Source organism: Vombatus ursinus, unplaced genomic scaffold (assembly GCF_900497805.2).
Source record: "Vombatus ursinus unplaced genomic scaffold, bare-nosed wombat genome assembly UNPS02000577.1, whole genome shotgun sequence".
Lineage (NCBI taxonomy): Eukaryota > Metazoa > Chordata > Mammalia > Diprotodontia > Vombatidae > Vombatus > Vombatus ursinus.
In genome coordinates, this window is record NW_020940355.1 from 13,839,519 (window position 1) to 13,866,128 (window position 26,610).

At 36.2% G+C, this 26,610-nt stretch overlaps 1 protein-coding gene across 8 annotated transcripts in view; it reads right to left on the bottom strand.

Annotated features, from left to right (window-relative positions):
- Positions 1-308: 308 nt before the first annotated feature.
- Positions 309-26,610, bottom strand: part of HIVEP1 (human immunodeficiency virus type I enhancer binding protein 1) — a 177,727-nt gene continuing 151,425 nt past the window's right edge. For 7 of the 8 annotated variants that reach the window (XM_027877587.1, XM_027877171.1, XM_027877330.1 and 4 more), the window contains 3 exons: positions 18,265-18,366; positions 4,458-4,966; positions 309-2,026 (listed from right to left, as the gene is read on the bottom strand). In XM_027877587.1, the coding sequence (XP_027733388.1) occupies positions 848-2,026; positions 4,458-4,966; positions 18,265-18,366 (1,790 nt within the window). In that variant the 3' untranslated portion in view covers positions 309-847. Of the gene's footprint in view, positions 2,027-4,457; positions 4,967-18,264; positions 18,367-20,002; positions 20,070-26,610 lie in introns of those variants that run through there. The other variant, XM_027877632.1, reaches the window with a different exon arrangement.

The window sequence follows — 26,610 nt, forward strand, 5'->3', positions numbered from 1 at the left end:
AAATGCCCATTTTAAACTAAATCCCATTTGCCTTTTTAACTTAGTGCAAAGACGTCTTTAGAAAAGCTTCTGTCAAAATAACCAAGCATAATATAATACTGCCCATGATTAAAAAAAAAATTCTCTCGATGGTATTAACTTTAGTTCAAAATGGCAAAAATGATAATTCTACTACATCCCTCCCAGCTTTGCTACTCTAAATAAATAAATAAATAAAAAAGGGTGGCAGCAGACCAGATCGAAGCATGAGGCAAGTCTGCTGCTCCCCATCCCTGGATGGCATAAAGAAGGCACAACGTGAACAATGGTAAAGTCAGTAAACAAAATTTTACTGGAACATTTCATAACACAGAGAAATTCTGTCTGAGGTGTAAAGCTACTGTCTTACACAACAACATGGAGAGACCCATTTCCAAGACTAATATGGATACAATAAATATGGACTTTTACATACTGATCTGTACACAGAAACTTTCCCCTACAACCATAAAAATTTACATTTAACAGTGCAACATATAATTTAATCATTTGATTTGACATAAGATGTTTTACTTACTAAACACAAGCAGCTACCTGGTTTTCATATACATATATAATATGTATTTTTATATATAGATAGATAGATAGATTTTTTTCAACAATCTGTACAAGTTTCTAAACATAAAACTCCAAAAAGGCACAATTGTCTATACAACATGTACAAAAATGGTTGGAGCTGACAAGAAACAACAATTATTGGTCAAAATTTCATGATTGCACAAAGATTAATAATGAATTTGTGTCAGAAAAAATGTGCTTTAAGGAAAGGTAGGTTTGCAAAGAAACCTTTAAGTGTTATAAAAAAAATCTAGGTTGCTATTACAAGCCTGTCCTCATCATCATCGCTGCTGACATCACTGAACTGCACCATATTCTGCCTATGCGGGATGCTGGGGGGCCTGTGCGCCTGCTTCTCTGGAGAACACATCCCATGACCTGGCAACGTTGCTGCCCCCTCGGCCTGCACTCTCAGGAGGGGCTCCGAGCTGCAGCTCTGTCTGCCCTGCTGAGAAGTGGCTTCATGTTTTGGCGTCCCATGATTCACCAAGTCAGTTGTTTCAGTGTCAGTTTTACCTATGCCGTCAAGCTTTCCATGTTCCCTTGCAAGAGTGGGCCCGGATGAGTCTTTTCCATTGTACCGATGGGCTTTAGGTGACCCCTGAGGAGAGACAGCAGCGGCAATTTGATTGAGATCCACTGCAAGAGTCTGCTCTGATTGAGTTTCACATGCTTTGTTTTGGGAAGCTGGTGTTTCAGAAACTCCCTGTCCATCTACAGTTACTGGACTAACTGAAGGAATTAAGGTAGGCAGTGCTATGTTCAATATTTGTAGGCCTGGAATGTGTGTCTGAGGGCTAGGGTTGCTCTGGGCAGAAGGGCTTGCAGTCAGAACTTGAAGACCTACAGCATTTAGTGCGAGTCCTGAAGGATGTACTTGAGGGGTGATGTTTGTATTAGCTAGGCCTAAAATATTTACAGTTTCCATGCTTAATGGTGGAAGAGTTTGCAAGCTTGGTGCACTTAGATTTTGAAGGCCTGGGACACCAATCTGGCCAATGGGAATACACGGCATGACACTGTTTAATTCAGCAACCCTAGTTGGATTTGTAGTGCCGGAAGCTTCTATGGCCAGATCCCCGGGAGGACCGGTAGTTCTGTGAATCACACCGACAGCTGGAATAGTAAATTGCATGGAACCAGCTTGGATTGGTACAAATGTGGAGTATGCAGTTAGGCCAGCAGGGACCACATGGATTCCCCCAACTGGAATCATACTAAAGGGTGTCCTGGTTTGTTGCTGTGAATGCAAAGGAAGATGGCTAAACAAATGAGTCTGAGGAGGCATCAATTCTGTGAGATGCTGCAGAGGTATTTGCTGTCTCTGTTCTTGCATCTTAGGATAAGGTGAAGCCACTGAAGGGACCACCACTGTTGTCTGGGTGCCATGGTCCACTGCTGGAGAAGGAAGTTGCAGAGAGCATATATTCTAAGAAAAGAAAAGAGAAAAGGAGAGATAGAGAAATAAAACTTCACCTTTTTGTAATGTTTTATGTGGCAATGAACTCAAATTCTGCAAAAGGATAATGTGGATTCTATTTTTTTCTGGTAACAAATTAACAAAAGGCAAAGAGTTAATTTGGTGAATTAAATGCCAAACTGCAATGAAATCTTTCATCGAAAAATTCAACATTTACTGTCACAAGGAAATAACTATCTGCAAGGGAGATTTCAAGAAAAGATAAACTTTGGGGATAGATCATAAAACCATGGAAAGAGTCTCAGAGTGAGGGGCAATTTAGCCCTGTCTCCCACAGAAGATTATAGATGTACTCATAGATTTAGAGCTACAAGAGACCGTAGAGGTAATTTAAATCTACCTCCCCAATTTTACAGGTGAGTAAACTGAGGTCCAAATAGTTGAGGTGACTTGCACAAGTCAAAAGGGGACAAAGTAGCAAAGTCAAGATCTGAATTCAGGTCCCCTGACTACAAATACATGGCTTTTCCCATTAAGTCTCATTGTCTCCCAGTTGTTTTCTGGACATCAAGACTCTCCCGAGTATAACTGAAGGATATACTAGTTGGGCAAAAGTTCTCTGGAGAACCAAATTCTGATAGGTAACATAAACCAAAAAAATGTTTTAAGTTGAAATTTTCACTGAATCCCACTGTGGTACTTATATATTCCAAAGATAGCCAGGGTCCATGTCAGTGATAATAGTATCTCACATGCTTCCTAGGGATAATCACTATATGATAATGTTAAAGCAGGTTAATCACAAATTGGGGAACTTCATGTCACCTAGAGTCATAGAATTTCAGAACTGAAAGTGATCTCAGAAGCCATCTGTCCAAACCACATTTATATAGAACCCTCCCCACCAGCACCTCTGTACCCATTTATCTTTATTCTAAAAATACTGATCTATGTCCTTGTTTTCTTCTCCTTCAGCATGTAAACTCCTTGTAAGCAGAGATTGCTCATCCTCTGTATTTGTATCCCTAGCACCTGGCAGGGTTCCTTGTGTTGCAGGATTTAATAAATGCTTGTTGATTAATTGAGATGAGTCAGACATAAGAAGGAGAAGAGGCTGAGAATGGAGGCTGGAGAGCAATCCAAGCTGGACTGGAATTCACTAAGTGGGTGAGATGAGATTTCCTAGGCAGAGACTGTAACAATACTGGATAAGACTATCAATGCCAGGCAGTAGTTTTTACACTATCTGATAGACAATGAGGAACTATGCAGCGTTTGTTTTTTTGCTAATAGAGTGACATGAAGAAGCAGCATGTTACTAAGATTATTCAGATAAAAGTATGAGAATGGGTTGGAGAAGGGAAAGACAAGGCAGGAAAACCAGGTAAGAGGTGATTACAATTGCCTAAGTGATCAAAGATGAGAGCCTAAATAAGAATGGTTGCGAGCAGGGACTGAGGAAGGGATGGATTGAAGAGATATTGAAGAGATAAAATCTAGGAGTCAGCCAAGTGAATGGATGGTATACTGAAGGTGAAGTCAGGAAGACCTCTATTCAAATCATGAACCTGGAATTATTTTATCTGTCTCAATTTCCTCATCTGTAAAGGGAGGATAATAATGATACCTATCTCAGTTGTGAGGGTAAAATATTTGTAAAGCATTTTGTCAACCTTAAGGCTCTATATAAATGACAATTGTTTTATTGTTATCATTGTTGGCATTTGCAAATACAGTACTGGAGCTCTAGGGAGACAGAGATTAGTGAGTCATCTGCCCAGAGGTGGAAAAAGGATGTCACAGGAGTAAAAGAGATCTTCAAGGGAAAGAACATAAATAAAACTAAGACAAGCTTACAATTCCAGAGGACAAACGTAAGGAGTGGGAGGGTCTTGAGGAATCAGCAAAAGAGATGGTTTCCAAGTCTTCATTTAAATCATTATCATCAATAACTCATATTAACACTTCACGATTTTTTTCAAAACAATATGTAAATAGTGCAAGTAACAATATCTCTATTCTACAAGTAAGAAAACAGGCTCAGCAAGGCTACGTAAGTGATATGCCAAAAGGCTCCAGTTCTTGTTTTGTTTTGGCTACAATGTGACTTACATATAAAATCAAAGAGAACAATAATAAATAATAGCAAACTAACATAACTTCTGAAGAACTGTTTGATATTTGTTTAGACACAAGAATAAATAAAATAAAGGATGTGAAACATAATTAAAATAGATGAGAAAAACGAGGGAACAAAGAAAATCAATGATCTACATCTACCTATAATAAATGCTTTCACTGAAGTTACACAACTAATCCAGCATTACCATCAGTAATTAACTTGGATAGCATTTTAATTATTTTGAGGCCCTTGCTCCTCTATGATTAAGATAGCTTTTAAAAACAGTATGTAATTAGAAAACAAAAAGAATCTCTTTACCTGTGTTACACTGGTAGGTTTTACTATTGTAGCACTTCCTGCTACTTCTTCTGCGTCAGGATAGTCTATAGACATTTGATGGCACGGTGACCTGGGAGCAGGTTCAGGGGACTGAGTCACATCTCCACTAGTTACCTTCTCTTGTGTAGTCTCATCTTTTGCACTGTGCTGCCTCGTTATCACTGGGGACCTTGAGCTCCTAGTGTCTGATTGTACTGAGCTAAGTACAGTCATCTTTGTGAGCAAGGCTTTAGGCAGAGCATCCATAGGATCTGAGTGCACCGCAGAAAAACACTCTGTCATTCTACTTTCCTCGTCTGCACTTAAAGACTCCTGAAGACCACTTCTGGATGGATGGTGCTGAGGGCTGGCAGTAATGGAAGGTGTTGCAGACTGAACTGATTCACCCTGGCTGTCTTCATCATCTTCTTCATTCTCATCGTCATCAGGGCCGTCAGAATCTTCAATCTCATATCCCGACTGCTCATAACCAAACCTTTGTTTTTCACCTGTTAAAAAGAACCCGAGTTGTTATGTTGTAAACATGTTTTGAGAATAGAGTGTAAATAACTAATCGACATCTGAGTACATGTGGTATGCTTCCTCTGTGAAAATGCAAATGTAGCTCCCAATGCAACACAGTTGAGGACATAAGACACCTACTTGAAACAATCAGAGAATAATTCTATGGAACTAAATACAATCAGAATTCAGAAGAGTGAGAGATCAGTATAGGCTAATTTATTCAAGGATAACTGCAAAATTAGTTGCCAGAGACCCCTCCTAAAGAACAGCATTTATATAAACTCATATACAATTTTTCGGCGAAAAGAATAACCTGTGAAGGTTAAATGAAGTCTGTCTTATTATAAGCTGCTTGAGGACAGAGACTGCATTAATTTTTATGCGGCATCTCCAGAGCCTGAGACAAACTCTCTCACACACAGAGAGCAGGTGCTGAATAAATATTTGTTCAACAACATTTGTTGACTTTCTTTCAAAGTCTACAACAACCAAGAGTTTTTAAAACAGTGCAACTTTCTACCCACAGTAAGTATACAGATCCCAAGTACCTTGACACTAAAATATCAGAACGCAGGCAAACAAGTCAGTTTGTTTCAGTCCTTAACAGTGGCATGTTATGGAGCATGTATTTAAAAAGTGGAGAGAGGTAAAAGGAAATCATTTAAGAAACAAGCAAAAAGTATTTCTTCTTGGATGACTAGACTGCCTGAAAATCATTACAATTTTGTTCAATATAACCTTTACATTATAAAGCACTGGATCTAAGATTACCATTTGGATTTTTACAATCTTTTTTTTTTTTTTAAGTGCTGTAACTAACACCTATGCTACAGGATTCAATCAACTATTTACTGAAGGCCTGCTTTGTATCCAGCGGTAGCGCTCTTTAAAAAAAATAAACAAAAAAGCCCCACAACCCTCTGATAATTAGTGAAAGCAATTCACAAAGTAAATGAACAGAAATTCAGCATTCAGCTCAGAAGCATTCAAGGAATTACAATCACTCATATTGTGCCATTCTTGACCATCTTTCAATAAATCCTCCATAGAAGAACCACAGTAAAACCAAAATAAATATTTCCTGCAAGATTAAGAACGACAAAGTGGATGGAAATTCTCGCTTTATGATTTAGGATTGGCATTACGAATATACGGCTAATATACGTGACATAATTTCAGGGTCAGTGGAAAGGCCTTTCCCCCTTCCTTCATCACCTCTTCCAACTACTGGATAGATAATGCAACAAATTCGACAAGTAAGAGATTTTATTAATCCAGTTTTTCCTTTCACCTTTAGTTAAAAATACAAATAGTAAAGGGAGAGAACCATCCATTGAAACTTGTTTACTGTGCATGAGTATTAGTAAATCCTTTCAAAGACAAAACAAGGGAATATTGGAAGCCTTGGTGGGGGAGGGCAGGAAGAGACAAAAATTACAAGGATAGGAGCCAGGAAAAGAAAAACCTTGAAGCCACATTTATGTTGGTACAGATCTCTCTTGTTCTACTTTAACACTCATCATCATATTGCACCTCACTCCAGTCTCTTCCGATCTCTGCTCCATTCATGAGAACCTGTTTAGGACCCTTCTTATTTCAGTCTCCAAACTTCTCATCACTTAAGCCTCCTCCTCCTTGTTACTACTTTTAAATAAAGTTTTATCGATGGTTTTGCCTTTACATTACAAACCTTTTCAGATTACCCCCATTCCAGGAGGGCTCTCATTTAACAAAGTGACCTCAACTGAAAGTGCATGCAACATTCCAAATCTGTAGCACTTCTCTATTCTTTTAACGAACAGAAATCGATTCTCTCTCCTTCTGACCCCAACTCCATTGAAAAGAAGAGAAACAAATTCCTGGAAATAAATATACATAGTAAAGCAAAACATATATCGTCACGGCTATATATAAAATATATATGTTTCATTCTGCCCCCTAAATCCCCTGCCTCTGTCAAGGAGGCTGGGAGTCATTGTGTGGATCACAGTTCTTACAGCTTTCAAAGGTGTCTGTCCTTACAGCGTTGACAGTTTTCCAGGTTCTGCTCATTTCGTGCTTCATCAGTTTGTAAGAGTCCTCAAAATTGTTCACTTTTATATTATTAATGTTATAGGATAAATTGTTCTTTTGGCTCTGCTTGCTGTACTTTACACCAATTCATATAAATCTTTCTACGTCTCTAAGAAATCATCTGTTTCTATAGTGTTCCATCATATTCATATAACCATAATTCAGCTAGTCACCATTTAATCATCCCCTTTAGTCCAGTTCTATTTTGTTTCAGCTATCACAAAAAGATGTACTATAAATAATTTTGGCTACATTGGAATTTTTCCCATTCCTTTGATTTCTTTTGGGCACAGGACTACCAAAGGTATAGCTTGATCAAAGGGCATGCATTGTTTAGTAACTTTTGTGTTTAATTGTAAATTTCTTTCCAGAATGGTTGTACCGGTTCACAGGCCCACCAATAGGACATCAATTTGCCTGTTTTTCCACAGCCCCTCCGACAATCATAATTTCCCTTTCCTATCATCTTTGCCAATCTGCTGGGTGTGAAGTGGAATCTCAGAATTGCTTTAATTTGCATGTCTCTAATTACTCGTGATTTGGAGCATTTTTTCATATGGCTATAGATAGCCTGCATTTTTTCCCTTGAGAACTGCCTGTTCATATCTGTACTCTATCAATTGGGGAATGGCTTTTATTCTTATAAATTTGAATCAATTCCTTATATATCTTAGAAATGAGACCTTTATCAGAGAAACTTCTATAAAGACTCTTTCCCCAGTTAATTATTTCCCTTTTAATCTTAGCTTTATTAGATGTGTTTCTGCAAAAATTTTAAAATTTTGTTCAATTAAAATTATCCATTTTCTTTTCTGTGCACCTTCCTCTCTATTCCTTATTAGGTCACAAGCTTTTCTCTTATCCATGGATCTGATAGGTCATTTTACCCATGTTTCTCTAATTCCTTTATGATGTGATCTTTCCACTTGGCACTTATCACAGTAAAAGGCATTAAGTATTGGTCTAAGTCTAATGTCTTCCATACAATTTTCCCGGTTTTCATCATATAGTTAGTCCTTATCCCAGTAGCTTGGGTCTTGATACTTATCGAATTAGGGTACTAGGTATATTATTTTCTACATGCTGTATACCTAATTCATTCCACTGATTGATCTAATTTTTAAACCAGCATCGAATTGTTTTGAGAATTGCTGTTTTGTAGCATAGTCTGAGATCTGGCATTGCTAGGCCTCATTAGTTCCCACTTCTTTTTCATTATTTCCCTTGAGATTTTTTAATTTTTTCCCTCCTTCTTATGAATTTCATTATCTTTTTTCTGGTTCTATAAAGTAATCCTTTGGTAGCTAAAGCTAGCTAATCCACTTCTCTTTCACTTGAACAAGAAAATTATTGTTTCTCCTAACAGCCCTCGCCTAACTAAACTTCTAAGTTGCCGGTGCAGTGAAAAGGGTTTTAAACTTGGAAGGCTGGACTTCAGTTAATCTCAGCTCTGCCTTTAGTACTTATGTGACTTTGGGTAAGTCACTTAATGATTCTGGACCTCAGGTTCCTAATATGTTAAATTAAGAGTTGAACTAGAGGACAAGGTCCCTTCCAGCTTTACATCTATAGCCAGTAGTCCTATAAAGTGCCTCCGCATTACTTACATGAAATGTTAATACCCATTGTTCAGTTTTATTTAAAAATTTAGCTGTCTGTATGTTCTCCTTATAATTCTGTTTCAGATTACCTTTCTTACCTTACAAGCTCCTTGTCAAAAAGGTTAACATTTAATTTGTTCTATTTTGTACTTAGTTTTTAATAACAGTACATGCAAATCAATATTTAATAAATACATGCTTTTTGACAACAAATATAATAAAGTTAGAAAGATGATCTCCTATTTGAAACAGAGCAAGTCTGGACTTGACTTATGACGTTTTGCCAGAAGTTCACATTCCTATTTTCTCAATTTGTGCTTTGAAATAACATTCATTTCTTGAATAAAACAATACTTCACTATTTCCAGAGATATGTGATTTCATCAACATGGTGCTTCAGCCACTCGGTCAGATGATAAGCCTAAACATGCCAAAGGAGTTGCTGTGGCCAAAAACATCATCACCTCATGGCCATCCTCCTATCCATAGGCATTATCCTATGAAACTATGTGCTGCATTGGTACTGATCAACAAATACAAACTCGTATAGTTTAATAATGGATTTTCCAAGCTCATTCAATCTGCAACTGCAAAAGATTTCAAAAGAGAGAGGAATGCTTGTAGAACCATTGTCTGAGGCTGGATTTGAACTCGGGTCTTCCTGACTCTACACCTGACTCTACACTAGTATTTTATCCATTGTATTGCCTAGCTATCTTTTTCTCTGGTTGGTCTGTGTACCATAAACCCTAATACATTAAAAAAAAAAAACAGTCAAAGGAGAAGAATGGGGTTACAGCAAAATATGGGCTATGTGTAGTGCACAAACTGGTTTACTAGTCAGTGAATAATTTAGAATTAGACTTTGCTCTATTCTTTCCATATCAACATTTGATTCTTGGAAATGGGTATTCTTTACCACTACCACTACCAAATGCTTTTGATTATGACAAATTTTAAATGAATTTTTGCCTTGACAGCAAATAACTGAGGAGAATATGAGCATGTTCACTCAATCAAACTTTGCATGATGAACATCGCAGTACATGATGTGTCACCACCACCTTTGTAAAATGCCACGATACCCGTTAGTGAAATGGTCAACCTGAGTCTTTATGAAACAGTAAGGTGGAGGAGGGGAGGTGAAGGGTTTTCAAAGTCAAACAGATGATTCTGTATTTGATCCTTGAGGTGAGGAGCCTATCAATGCCTCCCACGAGCCACACTGAGACAACGTGTGTATACATATATAAGCTATGTGGGCAGCACAACCTGACAGATACGTAACACATACAGGAAAGCAAAATTATCAAGTATTTTCCTTACTATCACACAATAAAAACTATAATCAATAAATAGCTTTTGAAGAAAGACTTCAACCTTAAAGACCAAATTATTTCATTCTCAAGAATTAGTGTGTCAAAAAGCAAATCATAGAAACAATATATAATTACACAGAAGGTAGGACAACAATGAAACAAGGCCCAAACCCACTCGTCATACCTCAGGGCCTGCTTCCTCTTCCACTTTCTTACCACTTAATCAGGTACTCAGGTCCTAACTAGGGAAGAAGGCTCTATCTCTGCTAACTACGGGTTAACTACAGGCGACAAATTCCTTAGCCTTAAGGCTTTCTTTATTTTGACCCCAAATTTTCTTTCCAACTTTACCTTCTATACTCTTAAAGAAATCTTCTAACTCAGCTAGATGAGTCTGCCTATTACCTCTTACTGCCAAGATTCATTTCTACCTTTAGACACGGAGTGCTCTTCCTCCAGCCATCTCTCCTTAATAAAATCATACATCTTAGAGGTGGAAAGGATCTCAAAGACAACATGGGCAAAACTTCTCCTATCAGGCAGATAATTATAACTTACATTAATATGGTGCTATAAAGTTAACTTATTTTTCATACAACTTTTGTGAGGTAGTACAAGTATTATTATCCCCCCTTTTCAGATAAGATAACTGAGGCTCAGAGAAGCTTTCCCAAAGCCACAAAGCTAGTAAGAGTCAGAGATGTATTTTCAACCCAGATCATCTGGCTTTAAGTCCAGCAGTCTTTCTACCATACCATGTTGCTTCTCAATTATGATCATTTTGTAAATGAGGCAACTAAGAGTCCTAAAAGTTATATGACTTGTCTAAGGTTACAAAGCTAGCAAACTGTGAAACGAGGACTAGAACCCAGACAAGGTCTTTCTCCTATACTATGCAACTTCTCATCCTTCAAGGCCCAGCTCAATCTTAAGTCAACAAAACCTTCACTGGACATTGATCTCTCCCTCCTTAAACTAGTAGTATTTAGTTTCTGTACTACTTATTTACACATCACCTCTTGTGTCACACCTTTTGTATTATTTCTTTGTACTTGTTTTTTCACTCTTTTTTAACTTGTTTCCCCTAATCAGCCTATAATACTGCCTTGTATACATAATAGCTGTTCAATACTTGCTGAATTTTGAAAGAAAAAAAGCTAGTCTACAAAGCTCAGATGAATTTGCATATTTAACACTTCATCTGTTAATTTCATATTAAAGTTTTCCAAAAATATTCAATCCAATTTTATATTATTTATAGAACTACAGCTCACTAAATAGTGAACTAATCTAGCAAGAAAGCTGCTTTGGATTTTAATGAAGGAAACAAAATTGTGCATATTTAAACAACAGTTTTACAAAGACAGAAAGCATACTTCAATAGAATAATATACTATGTGATTTTTGAAGGTTATCTTTAAGGCCAATTTTCATTGCAGTGCTAACCAGTATTATCAGCACTGCTAAACAGTGACACCTACTGGGAAGAGCTCACCTAAATACAATCAAAGATTCTGCTCCACTGGTATTTGATATTCTTTTGCAATATACCTGCTATTCATATTACTTTTTCTTTAAACAAACATAATTCCTCTTTAAGAAGAGTTCAGAGATTTTCCAATACATTAAAATAGCATGTATAAAGTATTTTTCAAAGCCACTAAACAAAAGTACCCAAATACAATACTACATATATGTACATACATACATACATATATACATACATACATACATACGTACATACATACTGGGAGAGAGAAAGAGAGAGAACTTGCTAAAAAAAGTTACAAAGGTTAGAGCTTAATATTTGCTTAATCTGTGAATTAAACATAAAGGCTATCAAACCTGTCTTACTGGTATCTAATTATTCAGATATATAAATACTACTTAATTTTATTATTTTTTAAAAATCTACTTATATCAGCAGAAAACAAAAAAAATCTTTAAAATTATGATTTTTCTGATGGTTTTTAAAAAATGACAAGAATGTTTATTAATAAAATATTCTTAAAAGGACATGTTTTTATTGGGTTCAGGAATGTGGCTCTATATAGTCAACTCATTGTTATTATTACTTGTAACTAGTTTTAATTAGTTATAAAAGCTTAAAGTGATAAAAAGAGCTTAAGATTCTGTGCTTTCAAGAACTATATGACTAAGAACAATGTTTCCGATTGCATTTTATCGTACTAAATGCTTCACCAGGTCTGGCAGTTTAAGGAACATATTAACATTCCTTATGTTGTAAGTAGCATTTTGGTGACAAAAACATTCCTTGAATCAGGGACATGAAAAGCAAATAGCTAGAGGGGTAATTTTTTTTTTTTTTTTTTTTTTTGCTTAGGCAGTTGGGGTTAAGTGACTTGCCCAGGGTCACACAGCTAGTAAGTGTCAAGTGTTTGGTCTGAGGGCGAATTTGAACTCAGGTCCTCCTGACTTCAGGGCCGGTGCTCTATCCATTGTGCCACCTAGCTGCCGTAGAGGGGTAATTTTTGACACAAAAAAGTATTTACTAATACCCAATGATGACAAATCCAATACAAAGACTGATAAAAAGCCCCCAAATATATAATCTTACATAGCAAGAAGGTACTTCATTCCTGGAAGAAAAAAAAACGAAACACAGGATTCTAATTGCTATCAATCTAAAGGGCAATTTATTATATCATGGTTGATGCTATATATTCATACTGACATGTCAAATTCTTAGTTACATTAAATTGTAGCCTGTTTCAAAAGAACAAATTTTATATAGTTAATATGACAAATACAAGAAAATCTCTCAGATTAGGACAAAATAACCAAATTGTAACACTCCTAAATCTATGCTCTTAATAAATTAAATCAATAGAGAATTTCTAAGAGTGCAAGAACCCAGCATGCAGCAAACTGATTATAAGAGTAGTAAGGTATTAGAAAGAATTAAGGGTTGTTGATTCACCATTTTCACATGACCCTTTAGTAAATACTATTTAATGATGATCATACAGAACATACTTATTAAAGTTGTTGAATGTGGGTATGGTGAGGTCTGAATTGGTCAAATTGGGTAAGGTATCCACTAGTATAGTAGAACAGAATTTTAAAATACATACTAGTGAAATTACCAGAAACACAAAATAAATTCCACTTACGGCAAATGAAGATTAATACGTGTGTGTTTGTGTGTATACAGAAAAACACATGATTTTAAGGAGAACTGGAAATGACTATACAGAAAAAAATGAATTAAAAAAGTCTAGGTGTCATAGAAATCTATAAGTTGTCCAAGACAGCACTGTTGTTTGAAAGGCTAGTATGCAAATATACATATAGTTGCCTTTTTTTGGGGGGTGAGGTAATCAGGGCTAAGTGACTTGCCCAGGCAGTAAATGCCAAGAGTCTGAGGCCAAATTTGAACTCTCTATCCAGGGAGCCACCTAGCTGGCCCATACAGTTGTCTCTAACACTAAAAGATAACACTTATGTTGACCATTGTCTACTTATGTAATGAAGAAACGAAAAGATCATAAATAAATATCCATTCCACACCAAGTGGCTCTTGGGTTTGCAGTTGCCACTATTCTTTGTACAATACAGCTGTTTTGTGACACTGTTTGTGACATTACTTCTTTCAACTTGTTCCAAATGAAGAGCCATCCCATTTCTAATCTCACTCCATTCCTTCAGAATTCTAGTTCTGCAGTAACAAAGGTTTATGTGTAAATAACATTTGTTTAGTTATTTCATTATTATCTATTTTTCACATAGAGGTTATCCCAGTGAAGTGATATTATACTGAATACTTTTTTTGGATACATCCCAAGACACATTTGTTATCATGTATGTTTTTTTCACACTGCCATCTGATATTAAAATAAGTTAAGAATCAATCAATAAACATTTATTAAGCATCTATTAGGTGGCACACACAGTCTGAGGCACTTGGCACACAAAGATGAACATGAAATAGTCCCTGCACTCCAGGGGTTCACATTCTATCAGGGAGAAGGAAATTTGTACATAGAGAAGTAAATATAAAATATATCTCAAACAAAGGGGTAGGTGAGTATGAATAGGGGAAGAGACTAGTAGTGGGGGGTGGGGGGCATTATGAAAGGCCTCACCTAGGAGGCTTTGAAAGAAGCTGGGGATCTGGATATGAGAAGCAAGGGCATTGCAGGCATGGGGGACAGATCTGTGAAAAGTGTTCTGATGCCTTTTGTCATGTGGGACTTCTGACTTCCTAGATTCAGTTTTCTACCTCTTTATCAGTGAATCATTTACAAATTCAGTGACAAATTTTAACTTTGTATTTCTTCCATATATAAATTTTTATGGTTGAGGTTTTGCTGGTGCTATCTGCTTTATAACTTCTATCATTTTCAGACATTCAAGTGTGCTTTCATTTCACAAATGGAATGCAGATGAAATACCAAAAAAAAATTGCAAAGCTGCCACCATCTCTAGGAGTGGAGCCACTGAAGCCTATTCTCAACAATGGTGGCATGACCCTCCACACATATATGACTGCACACATATTTCTATAATCACATTGAAGCTTTATGCAATGAAACAAAATAGCATTTATGTTCTTGGATTCAAGTTAAGAAAAGTGTCAAAAATAAGACTCTTTATTACTCATTATGCTAATGAGCAAAGCATTTGATACATGTAAAGTTAGTGAGATATCTCTAAATAACACATACTTTACAATTTTATTAAATCTTTATTAAATCTTTCTATTTCTATGGACCACGGAGAAGGGAAATGCATTAAGAAGAATCCAAGGAAAGAGTGTAAAGGAGCAAAAGTCCAAGTGTGTGAATACATGCATCTATGGTGGTCATCATCCTGCTAGAAAGCCCAATCCTTGGGGCATTGGACCAACATTCCAATGAGGTTTGGAGTCATAGAAACAGTTAAGTTTATACAGCACTTCACACACACACACACACACACACACACACACACACACACACACACACCCCTTTAGCCTCAGAATAAAATCAAAGACTGACCAATCCTTGACTTTATATTCTTGAGTTACCACTTAGAATTAACTCCCATACTGGTTAAGGAAAGCCTGAACAAATCTCTTTCCTCAAAACCCTCCTCTCTTCCTAATTTCCTATTACCATAGAGAACACCACCATCCTTTCCCAGTCACCCAGGCTCGCAATCTGAGTGTCATCCTACTGCTCACTCTCTAAATACTCCCTTCTTCCCCCCATTCAATCTGTTACCAAATCCTGTTAATTCTACCTTTGTAGTATTTCTTGTATATATCCCTTTCTGTCCTCTGAAACTGCCACCACCCCGGTGAAGATCCTGATCACCTTATACCTGGACTATCATCATAAACCTTCCTCAAGCCTCTCCCATTCTAGTCCATTCTCCACTCAGTTTTCAAACTGATCTTCCTAAAGCACAGGTCTGATCATGTGACTCTCATTCCCCTCTACTCTTGGACCCTACTCAATAAACTCTAGTGGCTCCCTCTCACCTCAGGATCAAAGATATAATCTTCTGTTTGGCCTTTAGATTCCTTCATAACCTGACTCCTTTCTACCTTCTCAGTCTCCTTATACCTTCCCCTCTTCTCCCCCAAGTACTCAGCAATCCACTGGCCTCTTTATTGTTCTACAAATAAGACACTCATCTCCCAACTCTAGGCATTTTCACCATCTGGGACCCAGGCCTGGAATGGTCCCCATCATCTCTACTTCCTTACTTCCCTGGCTTCCTTCTAGCCCCAGACAAAATCTCACCTCTTACAGGAAGTCTTTCTGATACTCCTTAATGCTAGAGATTTTCTCCAATTTATCCTGTATCTTGTTTGTACCTAGTAGTTTGTATGTTGTCTTTCCCATTAGACCGAGTTCCTTGAAGAGCAGGAAATGTTTTCTGTCCTTTTTTTTTGCATCCCTAGCACTTGGCACATAGTGGGGCTTTTGATTTAACTTGTATGTACAGTTTTTGGGTTTTTTTGCATGTTGCATCCCCCATTAGAATGTGGACTCCTTGAGAGCAGGGGAATTTGGCATAGTGCCTGGCATATAGCAGGTACTTAATAAATGCATGTTAACTAAATGATTCTGTTTTTGCCCTCTTTTCTGAGCTAAAAATACAGTATACTTACATATATGCACAGAAATTGATTGTAGTTTTCTGGGCTTTTTCTACTCAACTGATGAAAATTTAAAGAACATTTATATAAAAGCTAAGGATGCAAATAATGTCTTCATCTTCAACATCATCATCATCATCATCATCACACAAAGGTTTTGTAAGTAGAAGCAAATAGAGTTTAAGTATTTGCCTAGGGTCACGAAGCTAATTAGTGTCTGAGGTTGAATTTGAATTCAGGTATTCCTAACTCTTGCCCCAGCATTCTCTCCACTGCACCAACTAGCTGCTTAATAATGGAAAACACCTTGAAGAATAGTAGTAGAAAGAATAAAATTACAACTATCATATAGATGAAATGATTTTTTAGAACTCACAAATAGAAAAAAAAGATTTAAGCCTTTATTAGAAAAATAAGTATTTCCAAGATTCTCATTTTAGTCAGACTTGTTCAAAATTTTACATATATTTTATTCTTCACAAGTCTATGCTATGGACATGAAATAATCTCGACCTCTATATCAAGACGAAATTGAAACTTTCTGGAGGGAAAGCAGTAACGAAAACATCAAGTTTAGTTGAGGCACAAAAGGTAACTGGTCGGGTAGTTTTTCTAATTCCCTCATCAATGTGGAAGAAATCAATTACTCCTCTTTGTGTCACAATTCTCCTATGCCTACAACTGAACTGAACTATTAACTGTAGCCTTCTTCCAGAATCAGAGAGTTAGATGGAGAACTGTTGTGAGGATCATTTGCAAAAATGTATGTAAAATGCACTTCAAACCTCAAAGCACTATGTCAGTTATAACATCTTAAATATTCTTATCTTGAAGAATAATTTCCTAGAATACTAAAAAGAACTTCCTTTTCACATAAAATAGTTAAATTAATTTAATTGTAATTTGTTAAACTGATTTTTAACTATTTAGATACAAAATTATATTCAGATTTATTTTATAAAATCTCTGAACATTGTTAAGGAAAGGTCAATTGACCTTAGATTCATTTCACTCTCATTAAAGTACTTATAAGGAACAACTTAATAATTCTACTAACTTTAGTAAAATTATTCCTAAGATGAGAGTTGCACATTGGAGCATATCCATGGAAGGATGCCAAATAACAGAGTAAAGAAGGCCCAAGATGAGAAGGCATTGTCTTGCAGAAACTAACAGTTTTCTGTGCTTATATAGGCCTTTCTTGGAGGTTTGATCTAATTTTTGGATGGATTTTCTCACAGCAGCTGGGAGAATCAAATCTGAAGATGTACATAGAAGCATTTGGTAAACTGTATAGAGCTGTGCAAATATAAGGTATTTGTCCCATTACATAAGGTCATCTGGAGCCTGCCTAGATCTGATATTCCTAAAATATGGGCCATGAATACCCAAAGGTCCTGCTAAATGATAAACAAAGAATCTATAGCAATTGATATATAGCATACTTTTCTAATCCCAGCCCTATCCAGAATTTAAAAAAAAAAAAAGCATCCAAACATCCAATAACCATGAAAAAGCTACATATTTTCTTAGATTTGGTTACTGACTGCATGGCTATCTTTTTCTTTAACATTCAACGAACTCGGAAATTAGTCTGTGCTTTGAAAAAGGATAAAGGCAGATATTTCTTCAGCTTAAAATAATGAATAATATCTATTGTAATACCTGAAAGTCATTGCTCCTGTATATTTAGAATTAAATTCAAGTTAATTAATCTGTTCCTGGTTGTCAAGTAGAAGTAAAAAGCATTAATCTTTCCCCCATTTTAAATAATTTCTTTACCACTCTCTTCTTGCAAATTGTGTATAGAACAAACTCAAGTACATTCAATACAGTTAGGTAAAGTTTTTATTCAGAGAATTTTACAAAAGAAATAAGGATAACAACAAAAATAAGGAAGTCTCATTTTTGTTTTATGATCAAACCCTTGGGTAAAAAAACTTAAGAAAAAAGTTAATTGATAGCCTCATTTGCTAATGCTAAACAGTTGTTTAATAGTCCTGGTGAATCAGATGGTATTAATGATGTTTTTCCTTGACTGGCTTTCTTCCATCCAGATGGTGGAATTCAAAATTTGAATTGAATCTTATTTAAAAAAAAAACAGAACTATTTGGAGAAATGAACAATAGTATTAAAAATCACATATGGGAATAAAATATGAGATAAAAAAAAAACTTACCTGATTCTTCTGGGTCTTGATCATCTATTACACCTACAGACACTCCTAAATCCACACATTTCTTGCTATGTGCCTTAGACTTCATATGTTTTGTCAAATTTCCTTAAAGGGGAAAAATATGTTAAACTTACATTATGGTGATATTTTTATTATAAAAAGTAGCTATTTTCAAATAGAAACATAGACATGGCTACCAAAATGGAACTTATTTTTCTGGTCTTTTTATACCCCTCTGATGGAGACTTAAAGAACCTCTGTGATAGTAAAATTATAAAAAAAAAAAAATCTAACAGCGACAATATATATTTTTAAGCAAATACAGGTTTCTATTATATACATACACCTATTTACTAAAAAAAAATGCCCCTGAATAGAAGTTGTAGGAGAACTTTCACTTTCAGACTGCAGGTGAAAAAGCAAGTTTTAGCTTCAATGTTTAGTAATACTACTATACTTATTGGGCCAATGATTATATAAAATTGACCAGGTAAAGTCTGCCAATTCAAATCAAACATTTATTGAGTGCCTACTCCATGCAAAGCATTGTGCTAAGCCCTGAAAATTCAGGATACAAAGCAGCCAGCACAGCTGCCTGTATGCTGGACTCCACTAATCTGTGCTCTTCTTGACGTGGTTATTCTCTCCAAAGATGTGGATTTCAACCCATTCGTGGCTCTCCATGTCCTTATATAATTCACCAAAGGGATCAACTTGAGGTTGCCACTCATTTTTGCCACATAACCAGTAAATTTACTTTTTCAATCATACATTTCTTTGATCAAATCCTTTACACTGAGAAGCATCATAGGTTGATGTTTAGAGGCTTGTTGTCAGTCAGGATGACCTGGGTCCAAGTTCCATCTCTTATATCTACTGGCTGTATGACTCTGGGAAAGTCACTTAATCTCTCAGGGCCTTCAAAAAACTCTCTAAATTACTCTCGAAGCATAACAGCTGCTGATCCATATTGGTCAAGGGAATTTCTTCACCAGGAGCTCCCTACACCAATGAAATCACAGGTTCAGAAAAATCCTTTAAACCGCTTCTCCTTTGTACCTTCTTGTTAGCAATCTGTTGTCCTTGTTTATGCCCACCATGTACCTTTCCATACTCTTTGGCATCTTCAACTTCATCTGGGACTACAGTGTTCCAAAATACCCAGTCATACTGGAAGCATACTGGTTTTAAAAAACGGACTTTTGTTTCAGTGAAAAGCTGAGGTCCTTAATAGAAGTTTGTAATTTCCTAAAGGTAACCAGACCATTTTTTAAGTTACTGAATTGATGGATGAGTTCTACAATTCTACAAGCTGCCCATCCAACTCTATTATAATCTAGACAACAGGCCTTCTTCAATCTCTTATTTTTTCCTGCATAGGCCAGCTTACGTGCCACCTTCTACTCAAGGTCTAGGATGATTCCCCCCCGTTGCTAGTATCCTCCCCTCTTGGAAATTACTTTATATATATTCATTTATCGGTGTTCATATTATTTCCCCTAATTGCATGTAAGCTCCTTGAAGGCAGGGACTGTTTTGTTTTTGTCTTTGTTTTCCCAGCCAGTGCCAGTCAGTTTTCCCAGTGCCAGAACATATAGTAGGCACTTAATAAATGCTTGTTGAATAGTTAGGCCAAATTCTTTTGAATTATGAATCTTATTTAGGAGGTTCTGCAATATTTTGGAGCTTGATGAAATCAACACAATAGCATCCACAAACAGGATCATCTGAAGGACCTCACCATCTATAAGGAATCCTTCTTCAACTTGGACTCTGCTGGATCTCTTCTATGACAGTGGTGAACATCTCAAGTGAGGCATAAAACAAATAAAATAAAATAAATTATGTTTGCACATAACAAGTGCTTACAAAATGTTGAATTGAATTGATTACGATCCATTTCCTTCTCTCAAGGAACATATGTAACGAGAGAGGGTGAGGTACACAATTAGATATTAATATGAAGTAGGGTATGAATGAACATGCAAGGTACAAACAATTTGGAAAAAGCATAGATGAAATGCTTATCAAATTTACAGATGATAGAAAGCTGACAGGGATAGCTAAGACAATGGATTAAAAAAAAACTTAAGATCCAAAAAAGAAGTCTCCATGGGTTGATGATTTTATAAACACAGATATTTATTCCATCAGTGTAGCTCACAGAAGAGCTATCTAATGTGATGAAGGTTTTTCTTGGGGTTTTTGAACATACTATGGGTTCCATTGTAGCACTTCTGTGGTATTCCTTGTTCTTGCTATGACAGGCTCACCTTTTCTGATCACGTTTCCCGGTTTTTTACACCATTTCTTCTGCATAAATCACCACTGATAATATGCTACAACCCACTTACTTAACACTATATGTTTCTTCATTTCCCTTTGGATGACCACAATTTTGAGTCTTTGGAGACCTTGGTATTCCATGATTCATGGCCATATAACTTCAGTGGAAAAATACTGATTTTTTTTTTTAATGAGTTTTTGTTGCAGGGAAAGGCTTGAGGTTACTGAGAGTTTTACATTATTTCAAAAATATATTGTAGTCTGCTTTCTTTTCCAATTCTGAGCCTAGTTCATTGTCCATTTGCATGTGTACTCAAGACACACACACACACACACACACACACGAATATACACGGGCCAGTTCAATTGGATGTCCATCAAACTATATATTATAGTCTGGACAAACAACATGCCATCCAAATAGTATTTCCTGTCTGTACATCAACTGATCTCAAAGGAGCTCTTTGAGATGGCCCTGCAATATAATATGCTCAGACATGATACAATCAGCAAAGCGCTATCTGTTAAAGAGAATATTTAGAGATCCTCTCCATTTATGGGGAAATCCTCTTCAACTTGGACTCTATGCAGGATATAGTCTTGTTTTATCTCTGCTTATGGAAAGGGTTAGTGTTGAGAGGACTGACAAAGTTATCCCCATGATTATATCTATAAAGGCACTGTGTTTGATATTAACCTAAGTATGAGAAACACCTTATCAGAGGAGAGCCTTTAAAGCTGCATTTTACTAAAGGCTGTTTTTTTTAAAAGCAACAAACACTACAGAATTTTATATACTCTTTATTCTCCAATCTATTAATTTTAAAGATGTGGTTTGTCATAGTAAATAATTTGCAAAAGTCTTTTGGATCCCTTTATCATATTTTCAATGACGAAGACCATTTTCAAAGATTTTACAGTGATGAGAAAATAGGCATATGGGTTAGTAGTTACTGATATCTTCCAATCAACTTTTATTCTGACAATAATACTAAATGTATCTTTCCCTGCCTACCCCCCACCCCCAATGCCAGCCCTACTGTTTGTTATCTTCTCGTGTTTCAGGTATCTTTAAATCTACTCCTTCCATGCTTTCAAATTTGTATAACCTTCTGCATGGATCTTTTTTATTTTTTCTTTTCTGCATACTTTGTCTGGTCTAGTAACTATCCTTCATCGGATCTTCTTGCATGACATTTATACATGCCAATATAGTACATATAGGACTGAGGTGTTGAGTCCAAGTGCATTGAATCCATTGTCCTTAGCAATGAAAATAGATCATTAAGGAAACACTGGAGAACTGGTATCAATTTTTGTCTATTTGTTGACTTCCTTCCACCTCCATCTATAAATTGCTTTATAACAAACTAACTCAGTCTGGTCCCATGAGAGGCTTTTTGCAGACTCATTTTCCTTTCTTCCATTCTTTACTGTTTTGTAAGGTAATACTGTGCAACACATTTCTGGAAATATGATTTTTACATGTGTTTTTACTCTACCTAGGTATTGTCTTTTATAATATATTCCTATTTAACATGGAGATCAAGTATTTTCTACATGAGGTGCTTCTGGGGCTCTTTTAGTCTCCTTACGGATTGGTATTAGTTAAATGTACAGAGGAAATGATGACAGTACATACTGATTTCAGTTCATTTATTCACTTCCCAAGTTAGCCATTCACAGCTTAATTAAATTAGATTGGGTATATTTACTTGCATGTCCTATCTTTTCATTTGCATTTTTCTGATTTAGTGTTGAATCTAATTTTTGCTCTAAAAAGTACAGGGCGGCAAGTAGATGGTCTAACTGTACAAAGAGCTGACTCAGAAACAGTAAGTCCTTTAAAAGTGCTTACTGAATGCCTTCCTGGATACAATCAGCCATTTTTGTCTATTAAAATACACTCAATGTCATTTTTTGTATTGTTGCTCAATACTCACTAATCCCAATGCCTTCTACTACTTGCACAGTATTCAAGATATAAAGATATGAGTCTTCTAAGTAGTCTATAAGCTTTTCCCTCTTACTTAAGCATAAACCATATCTTCCAATATGTTCAAGGTCTTTCCTTTTGCCTAGCTTCACATTGAGGTCACTGAGTATCACTGTATACTTTGATGTGGTCTGAAGAATGCTTTTTCATAGACTTTCTCAATCTCTTCAAGCTCTACATCAGATGTTGGCATGGAAACTGTAATTATCTCATTATGCTATTTTTTGCATATGTATATCACAAGCACTTCAAAGTGAGATGATCAAGAGTCCCATGAAATTATTTTTTTCATTGCCTTATAGTGTATTCAGTAATCAACTCTGCAAATTCGTTTATTTGCCTTTCCAAGGAGAACCTGTGAGTTGACCTTCTGTTTAGTGGCAACTTCATTACGTCTTTTGATGTCATTTAGAGTTGGAATGTCACTATCACCATTTGGTTCAGTGTTCCTAAGAGTATAATCATGACCAGTATAAACACTGTGTAATTCTTAGCATTTTCTTCTTCCTTTTCCGTTGCTCTTCACCTATCACTGCAGAAGCAGAAGGAGGCTTCCCAGGACTTGGAGCCATTTCATCTTTTCTTTTGTTCCACTGGTTGCTAGGGCCAAAGTATTCACCACCTACTGACCAAATTTCAAATGGTGATCCTTTACATGATAAACTGCTCCTGGAACAATCTTTGCAGTCTCTGTAATTTAGTAAAACCTGCCATAACTTCTGCTGGCAGCACAGCCTTTGGGAATCCAGTGCTACATCTAGGCCATCATAAGGCCATGGAAGAGGACTTTGTTAGAGGGACAAAAGACAATAAGATAATAAATTCATTCAATAAGTACTGAAGTGCCAACTGTGTACAGACACCTGTGGTAGGAACTGTGTGGGATAACACACTTCACACAAGATGTGGTCCCTACTCTCTTCAGAGCTTACAAGCTAGAAAGGAGTTTGCTCATTTTACTTGCTTTTCTAACCAGTCCTGTGATTTCTGTTTAGGGAAATTCCAATGAGGAAACTCCCTACCAATGCAGATCAGCAATTCCCTTGCAACTTATAGTCTTGAGAGTGTTGTGGCAGTACTGATGAGTTAAGTAACTCATCTTGTATCACACAGCCAGTATATGTCAGAGAGAGCCTTGAACCAGGTCTTCCAAACTCCAAAGCCAGCTCTCTTTACACTATGCCACGCTGCTTCTCTATAAGCTAAAGGGGTATGGGGTAGGGAATAATGACACGGATACTGATAATTATGCCACACAATCTTTCATGTTAAATGCTTTAGAGCTGCTCAACAAAACGTCAGATGAGATCAAAGAGTATGTGGGGAGGAATGATTACTGAGTAGAGGAGAAAAGAGAAAGCTTTCTAGAGGAAACGATCTTTGAGTTGGGCTATAAGGATGTGCTAGAATTAAACAAGAAGGAGGGAAAAGACATTCCAGGTATGTAGTACTGTGTGAGCATGAAGCAATGGGAGAGTGTAGGGAGTGTTTGTCAGGACAAGAGTAGTCTAGTTAGACTACAGCATTAAGGGTATATTGAAGGGAGGACATGAGATAACTATGGAAAGAGTAATGTGGTGCCTAACTACAGTAAACCTTCAATATCAGGCTAAAGTTTGAACTTGGTATATAGAAAAGAAATTTAAATTCTTGAGTAGAAGAGTGATAAAACTACATCTATGTATGAAAAGGATTATTCTGAAATACTGCTGTATGAAGGATGAGTTGGAACACTGTGTGGCAACAGGAATATTTACAAGGCTACTACAATGGTTTGTGCTTCTGAGAGTGTAAACTATGAGAAGTAGCAGTGGGAAGAGAGAAAGAGATGGAAGTAAGTCATGTTGCAAAGTTGCTACTAATCAGGCTTGATAAATGAATGGCTATGAAAGATCAAAAAAGAAGGGAAAGGCAAAGATAACCTCAAGGTTATAATCATGGGAGAAAAGGAAATTTTTTTTTTTCCAACAGAAAAAGAAGTACACATAAATGGATTTGGAAATAGAAGAGGACTTGGATATCTTGGCCAACTCCTTCCATTTAGAGACAGGAAAACTGAGGTCCAGAGGAGAAGTGACTTGGCTCAAGGCTATAAAGAGAGTTAGTGTCAGAACCAGGTCCTCTAACTCCCTACCCAACATTCTTTCTATCAAACCACATGCAATTATAGTGTTTTGTTTTTTTGTTTTTTGAATCAACTGTATAAGCAAAAGATGGAGAACACTTGGCTAGAAAGGAGTTCGTGTGAAAAATACCTGGAGATTTAAGTAGATTGTAAATTCAATATGAGTTAGTAGTGTGATGTGGAAACCCTCACATTAACAGAAGTATGGTATCAGATACTATCAACTGTAACTATACAGTTAGTTTGCCAACTGGACAATTACAGTGGACAATTCTTATGTCATGCTATAAACTGAGACACTGACCACGCAGAATTTATCGAGATCAAGAGAGTCTCACTAACATGTCATGTGATAACTTTTTATGAAAGTTAGGCTTTTTAGTGAGGACAGAAGACTCAGGGGAGAAATCATAGGTTTAAAAGTGCATAGTGTCCAAAATGGTCCATGTGATACTTTTGCTGTACCAGCCAGACCTTGGTCACCACCTTTCTAGTATTGTGGGCAGTTCTGGGTATGTATCACCTTGAGGGAAGACAATGACAGGTTAAAGACCATCCAATGGATGACCAGGATGGAGAGGTGACAGAGATCATGACAGATGAGCATAAATTAAAGGATTGGGAGATGTTTAGCATGGAAAAGAAAAGACTCAGAAGAGATATGTTAACCATCTATTATCAAGTATTTCAAGGGCTGTCATATGGAAGAACCTCAGAGGATAGAATTAGGAATAAAGGGTAGAAGTTGAAGCAAGAAGATTCAGAAATCATATAAGGAAAGCCTTCCTAACCACTAGAGCTCTCCAAAAGCGGAACTGGCTGTCTCCAGAGTCAGTGAGCCGCTCCTCCTCCTCCTCCTCTGAGTTATTCAAACATGGGTTGAAATTCTGTAATATTTATCAATAGTCTGGACAACTCTTAGTCCACTTTCTGCCACTCCATCACTGTCACTTGGGAACCATAAGTGAACCCAAATAAGCCTTGAGGCCTATGTGTTTTTGTTCATCTCATGGATCCCCATGGCAAACTATAACTAAAGTGAATATTACTGAAATAATGAAATTCTAAATTGTGAAATATTAAATATCATTGAAAAAGTGTAACTTCTAAAGAAGAAAGCAAATATTTCATTTTAAAAATATATAAAAACAATTCTGAAAAGATAAAAATAATATTATAAGAGGAGAAACTAATAATAAATATTTCCCTAATCATGTAAATGGCCCCTGTATATCTTAAGGTCCATATTATTCTTTTATATAGATGATTTCCCAATATGATGACTGTTTCCAATACAAATGCTTAATAAACAAAAATACTCAAAGAGATTATTCGTAAAATCTCCAGTTGTATTACTATTCTTGACAAAGCACTATTGAATAAGAAATTTTTTATCTTTGTATTGATAAAAGCATTTAACTATAACAGTAAACTTATGGAGTGTTAACACAAAGTAACAATTTACCAAGCACTATGACATGATCTTAACAATGCTATGAATGCTTATGATTTGAATAAAATTATACATATAGCAGATAAGGGAATAATAGGTATAATTTCATTGATTTCTTCTGAGGTACATTTATGAATAAAGTATATAGAGGAATGATTAGAAAGCAGGACACCTGTCACAAGTTAAGATTTGACAGTATTGATATATGTGGATGTTAGGGAGGAAAGAGAAATGGGTTGGAGGCCTAAAAATTACACAACAGCATTGCTTTATGAATTCTTAAAAGCCTACTGTGGTTTTCATTTTAAACCTTTTCTTAATCTTTTATAGGTTTCTAATAAAATTCCTTATAAGACAAAATTCTTTATCTCCTGAGTATCTAAATGACTACTTCTAAAAATATGTTAGCCACAGAGCTAACTTTTTATGTGTGCGGGGAAGCTATTGCTTTAATTTAAAAATTTTACATTTATGACATTTTTAAGATTA